Raw genomic sequence first — 17385 nt, forward strand, 5'->3', positions numbered from 1 at the left:
GTGACTTAACCTAGGAAGAAGTTTGCAGGAAGGGACATGAGAGCTGTGGTTCAGCTATCCCCTGGTGGACTTTGAGATTCCAGAGACAAGAGTGGGAAGTGTGACAACTGTCACACCCTGAGTGACAACGCAAGTGTCAGGCAGAAAGAATGTTTGTAAAGTTTGTGTGTGTTGTTTGGTTTTGAGATCAGGACTCACTCCAGCCCAGGCTAACCCGGGACTCACCCTGTAGTCCGCCCCAGGCTGGTCTTGAACTCACAGTGATTCTCCTACCTTGTGCTGGGTGTGTTTGTAAGTTTTGCTGAGGGTGAATGGAGGAGGATGGAAGAAAGCTAGCTTCTTTTAGGCAGTTTCAGTTAGAGATTGAGGCCCAACGAGAACCAGGAGATGTCACCTCACCCTGGCACAAGGATGGAAATAAAACTCGTGTCTGATGAAGAGTGATCTACAGCACCCTCTGCTGGCCACAGTCTAGCACGCTACCGAAATAAATGGCTGGGGTGGGGGGCGGGGGGAGTTCTGACCCTAGGGTCTGCCCTCCAAATCCTCAAACCAATCTGCTCTTCCCCTTGCATACCTGAATCTGACACTAGAAAGGCTCAGGCTCTCCTGCACTTCCCTCCCTCCCTCCCTCCCTCTCTCTCTCTCTCTCTCTCTCTCTCTCTCCCCCTATCTATCTCTCAACGTGTGTGCATCATCCTGTGCTGGCTGGGAGAGCAGAGCACTGCTTCTTGATGTGAACTTTTCTGCTGGCCTCTGGTTCATAGTTTGGAGGAATTTCTCATTTTGATTACTTGTGTGATTTCTCCTCTGGTCTCCGAGTCCACCATGCGCGTACTTCCCTTACACTTCAGATCGACCACGCAAGTGCGCTCATCACTTTTTTTGCTACCTGTGAAACTTCTTTAAACTCGGGGTAACGGCGAGTGTAACCCTCTTCATTACTCATTTCTCCTCTGAGTCTCTTGGTCCCTGCTTTGATATCGGCCCTCTCATTTTGCCTTGAGCCTCACTGTTTGCCCTCTTAACTTCCCTCCACGGGAAAGCACATGGCAGTATAGGAAAAAACCCCCGCAGGGGGTCCCCACGCTCTGCCCGGATAAGGCAACACCCCAAATCACTCACTCACGAGAAGCGGTCTTGATGCAAACTGCAAGAGGATTTTATTCCAAGCGCGCTGGGGCCCACAGTCGTACACCGCACAGGGGTAGAGGACTGCAGAGCCCCGAATGCAGGAATGGGGTAGTTTTTATAGGGTTTCTAACAAAGCCTGTGTATTAGACCAATCATTATTTAATATCAGGAGCCCCTGCAGGGTGTTAGCCAGTCAGTTTGTGCCACCCCACAGTTTCTAAGCCAATTAGTTTACTTTGCTCAAGCCCCTCATGGACCAATCACTCTCTTATGACTATGACCTTGGTGGTCAGCGTTTGCGCAGGTCCTTGGGTGGGAGTAGCAGAGTGTGGTATCAGTCTCCTGTGACCTTGGAGGTCAGCACTTGTGCAATTCCTTAGGTGGGGGTAACAGAGTATGGTATCAGCCTCCTATGACCTTGGTGGTCTGAGGCAGGCTGCTACAGCCTATGGTGCGAGTTACTAAGGCTTACAGTATAGGCTACTAAGGCTTACAGTGTGGGCTATTAAGGCTTATGGTGCAGGCTATTTACAGAAACTAAATAAGTGGTTTACTTTATTATTTATTTCCCATCCCTGAGGGCTATCTCATGCCCTTTTTACCTAGTTTTATATTAGGAGTGGGCTCTGATACAATGAGAAGAGGGATTCTTTACTTGCTTCTGACAGAGAGTAAAACCTGGAGTTTGAGGTATGCAGGTGGCCCGCTTAAGCTCCCTTTGGAGCGTGATAGTATTTCTGAGCTTCTGAATTCTTGGGCCTTTCAGCAGATACCATGAGGGTTCCTCCTGCATCTGCCTGCACAAGCTCCTAGATCTGCTTCCCAGTCGTTTGCAGCTCTGTGCTAATCCTCCTTCAAAAGCCCCAGTTTCTCTTAAGTGAGCTATAGGAACTAACTTCCCCGTGCTTGCACCTTTAAACTTTCTCTTTTTTAATTGAAACTTTTTTAAAATTATTTTTTAGTGTGGATGTGTGTGAGAGAGAGAGAAGGAGAATTGGCACACCAGGGCCTCAGCCACTAAAATCGAACTCCAGATGCTTGCACCACCTAGTGGGCATGTGTGACCTTGCACTTGCCTCACCTTTGTGTGTCTGGCTAACGTGGGATCTGGTGAGTCAAACATGGGTCCTTAGGCTTTGCAGGCAAGCTCCTTAGCCACTAAGCCATCTCTCCAGCCCTAATCTTTCTGTTAAAGCTCAGTTTCTCTTAAGTGATCTTTATGAACTCCCTCCACGTGCTTTGTGGCTCAACTCTAGTCTTTCTCTAAAAACCTCAAGTTTTCTTCACAGAAATAATATAAGCTATGCAGTGTTTTCCACATGGAAGTGTGTTTCCTACTTCCCACGTGTTTATGACTCTGCTCTAGCCTCCCTTTCTAGATCCCAGTCTCCCTTAGATGAACCCCACACTTGGTGATTTCCTCTTACATAAACTTAATGACTCATAATGTATCCTTCTTGAGTCTGTCTTAATTCTTTATTAAAGGTAGAACAGAACTCAAAACAAATTCTGGGAGATTCCTTCTAAACTTCAAACTCCTGTACCACGATCAATGTACCTTTCCATTCACATCCTTTATAAAAGCTGGTTTGTTTGTTTGTTTGTTTGTTTGTTTTTGTGTTTTTGAGATAAGGTTTCTCTATAGCCCAGGCTGACCTAGAATTCACTATGGAGTCTCAGACTGGCCTCGAACTCATGGCAATCCGCCTATCTCTGCCCCCCAGTGTTGGGATTAAAGGAATGCATCACCACGCCTGGCTTAGAAAACCTTCTGTAAAGATTATTTTTTATTGCTTTTACGTGCCTTCATTATATTTATTGATTTGGATGATAGATTGTCTCATTTGAGGTGACACCATGTTCAGATTTGGCCACAAGGTGACAGTCTTAATTGTGTTAGCCTTACCTGACATACCACAGCCCCTCCCCCTCAGGCTATGAGGGCCTACACCACAAACTAGGTGAAAACCACGCATATGCTGGAAGGTCTTGACCATCCAGAGAAGATACCAACATCACAGAACCAAGGAATACCTGCTATCAGGAACCAAATGTGTATATCCTTCCAAAATTCCCATGTTGAAATCCTAATCTTAGATGTGATATTATTATATTTGGAGGTAGGGCTCTTTGGGGTGTAATGAGATCATAAGAATGGAGTTCTCCTAAATGGAAATTGTGCCCTTATACAAACAGGCCACAGAGAGCCCTTTCTCAGTGTGAAGATACAAGGATAAAGTGGCCATTTGCAATTCCGGAATAGGATCCTCACCACAACCTACCTATGTAGACACGTGATCTTGAGCCTCTAGTCCCCAGAACTGTGAGAAAAAAAAAAAAACTACTGTTTATAAGTCACTTTGTTTATGTTTTATTGTTTGTTTTTGAGACAGGGTCTCATGTACTTACTTCCCATGTAGCTGAGGATGACTTTGAACTTCTGGCCCTTCTGTCTCTACCTCCTGAGTGGTGGATTATATGCTCAGTTAATGCAATGATGGGGATTGAACCCAGGGTTTTGCTGGTGCCAGGCAAGCACTCTACCAACTGAACTGCATCCCAAGGCCCTTAGTCCTTGGTGTTTTATTATAGCAGCCTGCACTAAGGCACCTGGTCAGGGTTAAGGTGCCTGACTTCTGCAAGTTTCCCAGACTAAATGGGGAAGTAGCTAGGTAGAGGCTTTGTACTGGCTCCTGTATTTTGGTTATGTCTTTAATACTTTTATAAGAAATTTTCCCTTTTTTTTTCCTTAGACTACAAAACATCTCAAAACATTCCATTTCAAAGATGCATTTGGGATGTTCCAGCTCTGGAATCCCCTCTTCCTTGAGAGTCTGTGCTCCCTCAGTTTTCTTTACCTTTTACTTTGATTTTTCAAAATATTTTATTTACTCATTCGAGAATGAGAGGCACAAACAGAGAGAGAGAGAGAGAGAGAAAATGGGCATGCCAGGACCTCAGCCACTGCAAATGAACTCCAGATACATGTACCACCTTGTGCATCTGGCTTGAGGTGGATCCTGGAGAATCAAACCTGGGTCCTTTGACTTTGCAAGCAAGTGCCTTAACTGCTAAGCCATCTCTCCATCCCCTACCTTAAAAAAAAATTTTTTTTGTTGTTTATTTTTTACTTATTTGAGAGTGACAGACAAAGAGGCAAATAGAGAGAGAGAGAGAGAGAATGGGTGCACCAGGGCCTCCAGCCACTGCAAACAAATTCCAGACACACGAGCTCCCTTGTGCGTCTGGCTAACGTGGGTCCTGGGAAATCAAACCTCAAACCAGGGTCCTTAGGCTTCACAGGCAAGTGTTTAACCGCTAAGCCGTCTCTCCAGACCAATCCCCTACCATTTACTTTGAAATAAACTTCATTCTTTTAAACAAAAAGATGTGTTTTTATTAGACATAAATTTAGACATTAAAGCACATAAATACACTACTAATTAATATGAAAACATTTTACTTTAGCTTCTTTAAGAAGAGGAGAAAAAGCCGGGCGTGGTGGTGCACGCCTTTAATCCCAGCACTTGGGAGGCAGAGGTAGGAGGATTGCCATGAGTTCGAGGCCACCCTGAGACTCCATAGTGAATTCCAGGTCAGCCTGGGCTAGAGTGAGACCCTACCTCGAAAAACCAAAAAAAAAAAAAAGAAGAGGAGAAAGGAAGTCAGAAGAGTAGGAGGTAGAAGAGGAGGAAGAGAAGAAGAAAAGCAGTAGTTAGTGAAAGGAAAAATTAACTCCTAGTTGCCAACTTCCCAGTGGGGGGTGGGCAGTGCCCCTCAGAGTGGCCCACAGACCAGCTGTCTCAGATTCCATGTGAGCACTTTGAAGTGCAAGTGACTGGTCCCCATCCCCACAGTCAGCATCTCCATGTGGAGCCCAAAGATATAACACGGTGTAGTGTTGTCCCAGTAAGCTTGGTAATGAGCCCTAAAGTTTGAGAGCCAACTTCCCATGAAAATCTGGAAGCAGCTCACCTCAGGAGAAACCTAGGCAAATACCCCAGGAGTAGACCCAACTCTTCCCACGCTTCCATCCCCCCAATCCAAGCCTGCTAAGGAATCAAACGCACCAATCATACCAACTGTACGGAAACTGACATAACCTAACTAGATTTAAAGTATTTTTATTTCCAAGATTCATACTCTTTTTTTCTTTCTCCCTCCCTCCCTCCCTCTCCCTCTCTCTCTCTCTCTCTCTCTCTCTCTCTCTCTTTGTCCTTTTCCTCCCTTCCTCCCTCTTTCTCCAGGTCCCTCAAAGGAGGAAAATGTCTAAGTGACTCTTTACAGAGGTAGTCCCAATAGCCACCACTGCTATGTCAGAGTGAAGGGAAAACAGGAGAAAGATAGCTTTTAACAGGCATCGAGCCAGGGACAAAGGCCCAAAGATGCCACCTCACCTGCGTCTGATAAGAAGGCTCATCCTAATTGGATGCCTGATGGGTTCAAAGGGGCCTAACCGCATGTGGAGGCCTGAACACTAGTGTGTAAGTCTTTCTACCTCTTCCCAGCCCAGTTGGGAAGGGGGAGCACTTCCTTCTGCCTGGGTATTTTCCTGTTTGACCCCTACATGTGTCTTGTTTTGGGGTGCTTTCTCACTTTGTTACATGTGATCTTTCTTTAATCTCTGAGCCCATCTATTTCTTTCTTTTTCCTTTCCTTTCCTTTTTTTTTTTTTTTTTCTCTCTCTCTCTTTTGTTTTATTTGTTTTTTACGGTAGCATGACCTGAAAACCTGGAATTCACTATGTAGCCTCAGTCTCAGGATGGCCTCAAACTCACAGCTACCTCCTACCTCTGCCTCCTGAGCGCTGGGGTTAATGGCATGCACCACCACGCCGGGCATATATATATGTGTATATATGTATATGTGTATATATATATATATATGTTTTTTTTTTCCTTCTATTTTCTATTCCTCTCCGGTCTCTTCTGTGAAGGCTCTTATGCTTTGTCTTCCACATGTGTTTTTACCCCAGAGATTTCTCGGATGGAGAGTGTCTTGTCTCCCTCTTCCTTTCCAGCCGGGCAAAGAGAATTCATCTCTGGCTTGAGTCTTTCAGCTTGCCTCCCTGCTGGATTTTAATTCCCCCTAAATAAACCTGGTAATTCATTATTTACCCTTCTCAGAGTCTATGTTTTCAATTCCTTGCTAAATCAGATAAAGATCCAAAAATTGAGGTTCACATGCCTGGGGGACCCTCCTAGAACCCCCCAAATCTTACATCAATAGGTGTACGGTAATATGAAGTGAATTAAATCTTGGGCTGGAGAGATGGCTTAGTGGTTAAGGCACTTGCCTGCAAAGCCTAAGGACCCAGGTTCTATTTCCCAGTATCCGAGTAAGCCAGATGCATAAAGTGGAACATGTATCTGGAATTTGTTTGCAGCAGCTGAAGACCCTGGCACATCAATTCTCCTCCCGCCCCCTCTCAAATTAATAAAGAAAAAAAAAAAAAGGACCGGAGAGATGGCTTAACAGTTAAGGCACTTGCTTGCGAAGCCAAAGGACCCAGGTTCCATTCCCCAGGACCCATGTTAAGCAGATGCATCTGAAGTACCTTTGCAGTGGCTGGAGGCCCTGGTGCACCCATTCTTTCTGTCTCCTTCCCCCCCTCTCATTCTCTCTCTGCTTGCAAATAAATTTAATTAAATAAATTAAATAGTAAAAAGACTGAGTTCTGAGATGTCACATGCATTTAGCTTTCAAGATCCAGATATCTTCTCATGTAGGCTGTTTACAGCCATCATTCACTTGAACAGAAAAGGGTTCATCTGGGGGCAAAAAAAAAAAAACAAAAATTAGTTCTTTCTTTAAAAAATTTTTTTTTTAAATTTGACAGAATGTGGGCATGCTAGGGCCTCTTGCCACTGCAAATGAACTCCAGATGCATGTGCCACTTTGTGTTTCTGGCTTCATGTGGGTGTTGGAGACATTGAACCCCAGCCAACAGGTTTTGGAAGCAAGTGCCTTTAACTACTGAGCCATGATGCCAGCCTCAAAGTATTTTTCTTGGTAAGAAGTATTCATCTGAGCAGCATATGGCCCCAGTTGTTACTATCATTATTATTAGGTAGCATTTCTCGAATGCTTAGTGCATATCACATATTGGCCAAAAGGCTTTGCATGTATTAATCTCATGTGAATCATCAGGACAAGCCTGTGGGGCTGGACTGTCATCCATCCTCTGTTACAAATAAGGGGCAGGGGAAGAGGGGCGATAGCTACAGAGCTGGCAGCCTGCCTTGGACCCAGGAGGAGAAGCAGACCAGAACCCCTTGGCACAGGAGAGATGCCAGCTGGGTTTTTGCTTGCTCCACAAGCCTGCTCCACCTCCAAGCAGTGAGCCCCGTACAAATGGCTCGGATTCAGCAGGGAGAATGATGCGGGTGGCTGCCTGACTCCCGGCTCTATTCCCAGGGAAAGCTGGGCTACGAAGCTTTTCTTTTCTTTGTTTGTTTGTTTATTTTTATTTATTTATTTGAGAGCAACAGGCATAGAGAGAAAGAGGCAGATAGAGAGAGAGAGAGAGAGAATGGGCACGCCAGGGGCTCCAGCCACTGCCAACGAAATCCAGACGCATGCGTCCCCTTGTGCATCTGGCTAACGTGGGCCCTGGGGAATCAAGCCTCGAACTGGGGTCCTTGGGCTTCACAGGCAAGTGCTTAACCACTAAGCCATCTCTCCAGTCCTCTGCTCACTTTTTTTGATGACTTTTGCTGCAGGAAGATTAGGTGAATTTCTGGACAGGCACGGTGGGGGGCACGCCTTTAATCCTAGCACTCGGGAGGTAGAGGTTGGAGGGTCACTGTGAGTTCGAGGCCACCCTGAGACTCCATAGTGAATGCCAGGTCAGCCTGGGCTAGAGTGAGACCCTACCTTGAGAAAAAAGAAAAAGGATTTCTGTTTGCTATGTTCAAAAGAGAATGGCCCATGTGGAGGATGAGCAGTCTGGCCTTGGAGAGCCTATGTCCTTACCTAAGTTGCTGTAATTGCCTGTTTTATTCCTCCTGATGCAAAGCTTCCCTCTTTTATTTATTTTTATTTTTTAATAAAAGAGGCAGAGAGAATGGGCGTAGCAGGGCCTCTGGCCACTGCAAATGAACTCCAGACACATGTGCCGCGAACCTGGGTCCTTAGGCTTCACAGGCAAGCGTTCTTAACCGCTATGCAATCTCTCCAGCCCAAAGCTTCACACTTGGTGCCAGGTGCCCCCCCGGATTTTGTTCCAACCTGTACCAAGCTTACAGCTGCATTAACGGAACCCTGCTTGTCTCTGCCTCCAGGGGCTTAGGCTCTGCCTCTTGGTTCCTTCCAGCTGTTTTTCAGTTGCCCTTCTGGGATCATCCAGCTGCAAGTCCCGCGACAGATCTAAGTCAGCATTAGGACCCACAGGAATGGAACACGTGTGCGCAACTAAGGAAGCAGAAACCCTTGCTTGGAAGTCCCCTGGATTCTTTCCCCACCGCCCCCAGGCCCAGTTGCCCTCTGCAACCCTGTTGGGCTGTACCTGGGATATGAAGGGAGCCACCATCGCCCCGATGCGGCACAGGGAGCCGCTGGTTCCCATGCCCAGAGCGCGCATCGTGGTGGGGTAGACCTGCGAAGCGGCAAAGATAACGCTGGTCAGTGCGGCCTCCTCTTTGCGATTCCTTACCAGGCCCGCCCCAGCACAGACTATCAAACACACCGGGTATGATGGCACAGCGCACAATTTTGATTCTTTGTAATAGTAAACACCAACCATTATAACAGTAGCTATTAGCCCAAATAAACACTTTAAAGGAGTCACTTAATAGCTGGGTGTCTAGTGCCTTTAATCCCAGCACTGGGGAAGCAGAGGTTTAGAAGGATCACCAGGAGTTCAAGACTACCCTGAGACTACAGAATGAATTCCAGGTCAGCCTGGGCTAGAGTGGTGAGACCCAACCTCAACAACAAAACAAAACAAAATTTTAACAAAACAAAGTTTGTTAAAATTCCAGGTCAGGGCTGGAGAGAAGGCTTAGCGGTTAAGTGCTTGCCTGTGAAGCCTAAGGACCCCGGTTCAAGGCTCGGTTCCCCAGGTCCCACGTTAGCCAGATGCACAAGGGGGCGCACGCGTCTGGAGTGCGTTTGCAGAGGCTGGAAGCCCTGGCGCGCCCATTCTCTCTCTCCCTCTATCTGTCTTTCTCTCTGTGTCTGTTGCTCTCAAATAAAAAAATAAATAAATAATTAAAAATAAATATATAAATAAAAATCCAGGTCAGCCAGGGCTAGAGCAAGACTGTACCTCAAAAACAAACAGACAACAACAACAAAAAAGGATGGAGAAAAGACTTAGTGGCTAAGGCACTTGCCTGCAAAACCTAAGGACCCAGGTTTGATTTCCCCAGTTCCCACAGTGAGCCAGATGCACAAGGGGGTGCATGGTTCTGAAGTTTGTTTGCAGTGGCTGGAGGCCCTGGTGTGCCCAAGTGCTCTGTGTCTCTCTCTCTTTCTATCTGCCTCTTCCTCTTTCTCAAATAAATAAAATAAAATAAAAATTTTAAAGGTGAGCATGGGCTGGAGAGATGGCTCAGTGGTTAAAGTCTTCATTGGCAAGGTCGCCTACACTGTGTTCAATTCCCCAATACTCACGTAAAGCCAGGTCCACAAAGTGCAAAATGGTACATGCATCTGAAGTTAGTTGGCAGGGGCAGAAGAACCTGGCTCACCCATTCCTCTCTCACTCTCTCTCTCTCTCTCTCTCTCTCTCTCTCTCTCTCTCTCTCTCTTTCTCTCTCTCTTTCTCTCTGTCACACAAAGTTGCAAATAAATAACATGTTTTGATGGTGCATGCCTTTAATCCATAAGGTAGAAAAATTGCCGTGAATCTGAGGCCTTGCTTTGCAGGCAAGCGCCTTAACCACTAAAGAAAACTCTTCAGACACACACACACACACACACACACACACACACACAAACATTTCAAAGGGTCCTATTTTTCAGAGAATGGTTTTCCATATACAAAATGTGAGGGCAGGGCTGGAGAGATGGCTTAGCGGTTAAGCGCTTGCCTGTGAAGCCTAAGGACCCCGGTTCGAGGCTCGGTTCCCCAGGTCCCACGTTAGCCAGATGCACAAGGGGGCGCACGCATCTGGAGTTCGTTTGCAGAGGCTGGAAGCCCTGGCGCGCCCATTCTCTCTCTCTCCCTCTCTCTGTCTTTATCTCTGTGTCTGTCGCTCTCAAATAAATAAATAAATAAATAAATAAAAATGTGAGGACAAAAATCCACATTGAGGGCTGGAGAGACGGCTTAGTGGTTAAGCGCTTGCCTGTGAAGCCTAAGGACCCCGGTTCGAGGCTCGGTTCCCCAGGTCCCACGTTAGCCAGATGCACAAGGGGGCGCACGCGTCTGGAGTTCGTTTGCAGAGGCTGGAGGCCCTGGCGCGCCCATTCTCTCTCTCTCCCTCTATCTGTCTTTCTGTCTGTGTCTGTTGCTCTCAAATAAATAATAAAAAAAAAATTTTAAAAATCCACATTGAACCAACCTTTTAGTGTCATTTCTTTTTTAAAAAAATATTTTTACGGGCCAGAAAGATGGCTTGGTGGTTAAGCTGTTTGCCTGCGAAACCTAAGGACCCAGTTTTGATTCCTCAGAACCCATATAAGCCAGTTGCACATATGGTGCGTGTGCCTGGAGTTCGCTGACAGTGGCTAGAGGCCCTGGCATGCCCTTTCTCTCTCTCATAAATAAATTAATGAAAAAAATATTTTAATATTTTTATTTGTGAGGAGAAAGAGAGACAGAGATAGAGTGAGTGTGAGCTTAGTAGGGCTTCTTGTCACTGCAAACAAACTCTAGATACACGGATCACGTTCAGCATCCGGCCTTATGTGAGTACTGAGGAATTGGACCCTGGCCAACAGGCTTTGCAAGCAAGTGCCTTTAACCATTGAGTAATCTCCCTAGCCCTTCTACTGTCATTTTCTAATGGGATGGTTTAAGAACATTGTTAAAAGTTACCAAGCGGAGGGGAGGTAGGAGCGGGCACAGAGGAGATGATGGAAGGGGATTTTGATCAGGGTACATTGTATATATTTATGGAGGTTGTCAATAAAAAGTTTAAAAAAAAAAGGGAGGGGGCTGGAGAGATGGTTTAGCGGTTAAGCGCTTGCCTGTGAAGCCTAAGGACCCCGGTTCGAGGCTCGGTTCCCCAGGTCCCACGTTAGCCAGATGCACAAGGGGGCGCACGCGTCTGGAGTTCGTTTGCAGAGGCTGGAAGCCTTGGCGCGCCCATTCTCTCTCTCTCCCTCTATCTGTCTTTCTCTCTGTGTCTGTCTCTCTCAAATAAATAAATAAATAATTAAAAAAAAAATTAAGTTAAGAGAAGCCGGGAGTGGTGGCACACGCCTTTAATCCCAGCCCTCGAAGGCAGAGGTAGAAGGATTGCCATGAGTTCGAGGCCACCCTGAGACTACAGAGTGATTTGCAGGTCAGCCTAAGCTAGAGTGAGACCCTACCTTGAAAAAGCAAAAAGAAATACAATAAATAATTATCAAAAAACGCTAAGAGAAATCAGGGATGCACTGTCCATGGATCAATACCATCTTAAGAAGCTCATCTTGCGTGCCCCAGTGTAATCAAACGCTTCCCCAAGCTCACCTCAGCAGTGTAGATGTAGATGGTGTTGAAGTTTGCTGCCACCAGGGCCCTCAGCATGAAGAGGAAGCCGATGAGGCCGGCACTAGGGAAAGGCAACAGAGGAACGCTGCTCAAGGCCGTGCGGAGGCTCCCCAGCGCCAGCACCCAGCGCATCACCGATGCCGAGAGCCTGCCACACCAATTCAGAACCGCACGGAGGGGATGCTTCCCAACTGGCTTACCTGTGGCGTCTGAAAGCCAGCCTCCTCCCAATCCATTCCCCTGAAGGGGTCATTCCAGCCTGTTCCCCCCACCTCCATAAGTACATGCCTTGGAAAATGGCACAATTTGCAGAATACATGATAGATGGTTTATCTATCAGGATAGATGAAAGATTGGTGCCAGGACATTCTCTACCCCATAATAGCAAAACCCAAGGATGCTCAAGTTCCAGCTATAAAAATGACATGGTAACCGGGCCTGGTGGTGCATGCCTTTAATCTCAAGCACTTGGGAGGCAGGACTGCTGGAGTTTGAGGCCAGCCTGGGACTACAGAGTGAGTTCCATGTCAGCCTGGGCTAGAGAGACATATTACCTTTAAAGAAAAAAGAAAAAGAGCTGGGTGTGGTGGCGCATGCCTTTAATCCCAGCACTTGGGAGGCAGAGGTGGGAGGATCGCCACGAGTTTGAGGCCACCTCGAGACTCCATAGTGAATTCCAGGTCAGCCTGAGCTAGAGTGAGACCCTACCTTGAAAAACCAAAAAGAAAAAAGACATGGTATTTGCATAGAAGCTATGTATACACTTAAATCCTGTTTAAAGCATATCTAGATTACTTATAAAACCTAATAAAATGCTGTTTAAATAGTTGTTTGATGTTGTTTAAAGAACAGTGACAGGGAAAAGCCTGTGCATGCTCAGTACAAATGCAAATGTTTAAACTACTTTCACTCCATGGTGGTTGACCTGTGCGTGCGGAACCCATAGACCCAGAGTCAACCTTGGATTATTGCTCAGAATTATGGCTCTAGGATTGCAAATTTGGGATGAAGTGTATTTCACACTAGGGAAATGTTATTGTTATCACTAAACTATCCTGGCATCGGCCCAGGTAATTTGATAGACTAGGGCTATTCTCCAAGAAGCTTTGCACGAGAATCCTTGTTGGGATGAGTTGGGAAGATTTGCTCAGCAGTGAAAATGCACTTGCTGGCAAAGCCTGGCGACCAGGTTCGATTCCCCAGTACCCTCATAAAGCCCCTTCGTGCATCTGGAGTTCATTTGCAGTGGCAAGAGGCCCTGGTGTGCCCATTCTTCTCCCCTCTCTCTAAGTAAATAAATAAAATATGTATATTTTTAAATCCTTGGTGGGTAAAGTGAGCATCTTAAGGCTGCGGCCACTTCCTGAGGTGGATGAAGGGGGCAGAGCCTAGGGAGCCAGAGGAGCCCTCTTAGCCCAACGAACACCCTCTGCTTTCTCCAGTGGCCGCTGAATGCCAGGAGTCAGGAGGCCCCATTGGGAATCCACCCCTCGCCGCTTCTCTGGAAATACCTGGAGGTGCAGATGTTGAGCAGAAGGAAGAACAAAGCCGTACATCCCATGGTGATGGACAGGCTCAGCCGTCTTCCCAGGAAGTTGATGCCGAGGATGTTTAAAGGGTTCACTAGGAGGCAAACGGCAAACACAGGCGGTGGACCAGAGCACAGGTGGCCCCAACGCCAGCAGAGACACGTCCTTGTCACTGCGCGGGAGAGCAACGTCTCCGCGAGCCGCAGGCCCCCGACCTCGACTCCGTGACTCTCAGTGTGCTTTTCCCACACGGGCCCACGAGTGACGCGCGCTGCTGTACATAAGGGACTTTTGATTTTTTTTTAACTCACTCAGGCTGCCAAATCCTACTATGCAGGTCTATTGTACACTGCTAGCTCTCTAGAACTGAATGTTTTATACACTGATTTTCATTTTCATTATTTTTGGGGACTGCCATTGATTTCTTTTCTATTTTTTTGTGGGGTGGGCTCATGATCCTCCTACCTTTACCTCCACGGTGCTTAGATTACAGCTGTGTGCCACCACACTCAGCTCAGGACTATTGATTTATTTTTCTTTTTTCTTTTCTCTTTCTTTCTTTCTTTCTTCCTCTCTTTCTCTATCTCTCTCTCTTTCTTTTTCTGAGATAGGTATCCCAGGCTGGCTTCAAACTCACCACATAGTCAAGGATGATCTTGAGCTTTGGACCCTCCTGCTTCTACCTCCAAGTGATCAGGTAAAAGGCCTGCACCTCCACACCCACGTTTATGTAGAACTACGGGTGGAACCCTACCAACTGAGCTACATCCCCAGCCCTTCGACCGTTTGTTCTTAAGTCCTGTCCTTTTAGGTCAGCAAAAACAGTGCTGCCGATACAGATCTAACAAGCTGGGGGCTGGAGGGATGGCTTAGTGGTTAAGGTGAGTGCCTTCAAAGTCTGGCCACCCAGGTTCCCCAGTACCCACGTAAAGCCAGAAACTCAAAGTGGTGCACACATTTGGAGGGTGTTTGCAGTGGCATTCTCTTTGTCTGTCTCTCTTCTATCTCTACCTGCTTGCAAATAAATCAAATACAATACTTTTTTTAAAAAAAATTATTATTATTTTATTTGAGAATGACAGACAGACCAAGAGAAAAAGAGGCAGAGAGAGAGAGAGAGAGAGAGAGAATGGGCATACCAGGGCCTCCAGCCACTGCAAACAAACTCCAGATGCATGCGCCACCTTGTGCATCTGGCTTACATGGGTCCTGGGGAATGGAATCTCGAACTGGGGTCCTTAGGCTTCACAGGCAAGCACTTAACCACTAAGCCATCTCTCCAGCCCAAGTATTTTTTTTTTTAATAAGAAAACAGAAATCTAACAAGTTATAAAACACACCCGGATTTGGGAGAGAGTAACAGTGCATCTTAGGGGTGATATAATTGAGGACCTCAAAGCTTGACTCCTACAGACTGGCTTCTCCACATTAATCCAAACTGGGGACATGTCAGCAGGCTTTGCAACACGTCACTACTAGGCAGAGCCAGGTTACAAGTCATACTTCTCTCCTGAGTCACATGTGTCCCAGGTTGAAAGAGATAGGAGCCCAGCCCATGCAGGGACACTTACGGGCAATTTCCCCAGCGGTGCTGATGATCATGGTCCGGTAGTCGGAGGGGGCGAACAGGTGGCAGTGGCAGGGGCTGTGACTCTCTGAGTCCCCAACAGTCGCTACCACTTCGGATTCTGACTTTGACTTTGAACCACAGACCAGGTCCCTCTCCAGCAACTCGGCGCTGGCCAGGATGACCCCGTAGTAGGCAAAGGAGATCCCCAGCCTGGGAGTGAGGAAAGACCGTCATGAACAAAAGCTTGGGTGGGACCTGGACGATGGGAAGAACTCCAAGGGGCAGGGATAAGCGGGCACAGGGCTGGCAGGGTAAGGGAAAAGAAAGCCTGCCTCCTGTACCATAACCTCAGCACCCAAGAAAGTCTTTTGGAGCCAGGTGTGGCGGCGTACCCTTTAATCCCAATACTTGGAAGGCAGAGGTAGGAGGATCACTGTGAGTTCGAGGCCAGCCTGGGACTACAGAGTGAATTCCAGGTCAGCCTGGGCTACCGTGATATCCTATATCAAACCTGCCCTCTCCCCAACTCCTCCAAAAAAAAAAAAAAAATATATATATATATATATATATATATATATATATATATATAATGTTTATGGGCATGATGGTGCATGACTTTAATCCCAACCCTCTAGAGGTAGGAGGATTGCCATGAGTTCAAGGCCACCCTGAGACTACATAGTAGATTCCAGGTCTGCCTGGAATAGAGCAAGACCCTACCTCAAAAACCCAAAAGGAAAAAAAAAAAAAAAAGGCTTTTGGGAAACGTGCATTTCTGTTGGGTATACTCTTAGAAATATAGAGTTGCTGAGCCCTACGAGATGCAATTTTCTACTGTGGTAACAGTTTCTCACAGTGACGGCCCTCATTAGAACGGCAAGTAGCTGTGTCTGAATGGCGTGCAATGGCTCTGTATCCTGGCCAACCCTTGATCCAGTCAGTTCCTTTCACTGTAACAGGGCTCATGCACTGGCGGGTCGATAACGGCACCTTGTTGGGATGTAATCTACATATCTCCGGTGAGTTTAAAGTTGAGCTTGTATTGACACATTTATTTGATTTATTTGTTTGTTGTTGTTTAGACATTATTTATTTATGAGAGAGAGAGAAAATGGGTGCAGCAGGGCCTCTAGCCACTGCAAACAAACTCCAGGCACATAAAGGCATGTGCCACAACACTCAGGAAAAAAAAAAAAAAAAAGCAAGAAAAGAAAAGAAAAAAGAAATTGCATTCTCACCATATGACCCAGATCTGCAATGTGGTGCGTAGGTATGTACCACTTAATAGGTCAGCAAATCTTCCTCTTTTCTCCTGGGATAAGGAAAGGGGAGACAGAATATTCAGAATATATACAGAGGGTTATGGGGAGGAAGCATGTCTCTCATATTCTACATAATAAAAAACAAGAATAATAGGGATATGGTGGAGTGAGATCACACGGAGAGTTGAATATGGAATAGTCTGCAGAAAGGCTCATGGTTTAAAAGCCTGGTCCCTCCCTGGTGGATCGAACCACTGAGAGCTGACTAAATCACAAGGGCTCTGCTTAACCAGTAGATTAGTCCACTGGAGGATTCATAATCAGATGGCGTTACTGAGACGTGATGAAAACTGTCAGAGGTGGGGCCTATTTGTAACCAGACCACTGCAGGGTGTATTTCTGGGGGTCATATCTTGTCCTGGACCCCTCTCTGTCATCTTCTGCCATGCTCTGCGGCCGTCATGAAGTGAGCAGCTCTGCTCTGACATGTCCTTCCACTGTGACGTTCTGTCTTACGACAGACCAGGAGCAACAGAGCCTGCTGACCGTGGACTGTGTCCTCTGAAACTGTGAGTCAAAATAAGTCTCTTTCGTTTTTCTTTCTTTTTTTTTTTTAGAGAGAGCGAGAGTGATTGAGCAAGAGAGAGAGAGAATTGGCACCCCAGGGCCTCCACCACTGCAACCAAACTCCAGGCGTTTGCGCCTCCTTGTGCACATGTGTGACATTTCGCTGGTGTCACCTTTGCATCTGGCTTATGTGGGGTCTAGAGAGAGGTCGAACACCTTACCTACTAAGCCATCTCTCCAGCCCCTCTTTTTATTAACTTATTTATTTATTTCCAAGGAGAGAGAGGGAAAATGAGAGAGGAAATGGGTGCCCTGGGGCTTCTAACCACTGCAAAGAAACTCCAGATGCATGCACATCTGGCTTTGCATGGGTATTGGGGAGTCAAACCCTGGTCATCAGGCTTTGCAGGCAAGAGCTGCAACTGCTGAGTTATCTCTCCAGCCCAAGTCTTTCCCCTTTTAAAGTTGTTTGTTGTCAGGTATTCTGGTACACTGAAAGGATGATTGTCACCCACTCAGCCTCCACGGCACAACTCACCCAAATCCCTGGAGTGTGGCGCTTAATGCGTACATTTCATGTAGTTGGTCTGGGGCGAGCTATCCTCCTTGGCAAGTGGGAGAACTCACTGCCCCTGAAGTCTGACCTCTCATTCTGAGGCAGGATAGGAAGGCCAAGGA

General features: G+C 46.7%; 1 protein-coding gene across 2 annotated transcripts in view; it reads right to left on the reverse strand.

The window, feature by feature from the left end:
* The window catches only part of Svopl (SVOP like), a 75659-nt gene that overhangs the window by 11848 nt on the left and 46426 nt on the right, over positions 1–17385 (reverse strand). For both annotated transcript variants that reach the window (XM_045160920.1, XM_045160919.1), the window contains 5 exons: positions 16117–16190; positions 14880–15088; positions 13291–13402; positions 11759–11840; positions 8642–8731 (listed from right to left, as the gene is read on the reverse strand). In XM_045160920.1, the coding sequence (XP_045016855.1) occupies positions 8642–8731; positions 11759–11840; positions 13291–13402; positions 14880–15088; positions 16117–16190 (567 nt within the window). The remainder of the gene's footprint in view (positions 1–8641; positions 8732–11758; positions 11841–13290; positions 13403–14879; positions 15089–16116; positions 16191–17385) is intronic.

Source organism: Jaculus jaculus, chromosome 10, assembly GCF_020740685.1.
Source record: "Jaculus jaculus isolate mJacJac1 chromosome 10, mJacJac1.mat.Y.cur, whole genome shotgun sequence".
Taxonomy (NCBI): Eukaryota; Metazoa; Chordata; class Mammalia; order Rodentia; family Dipodidae; genus Jaculus; species Jaculus jaculus.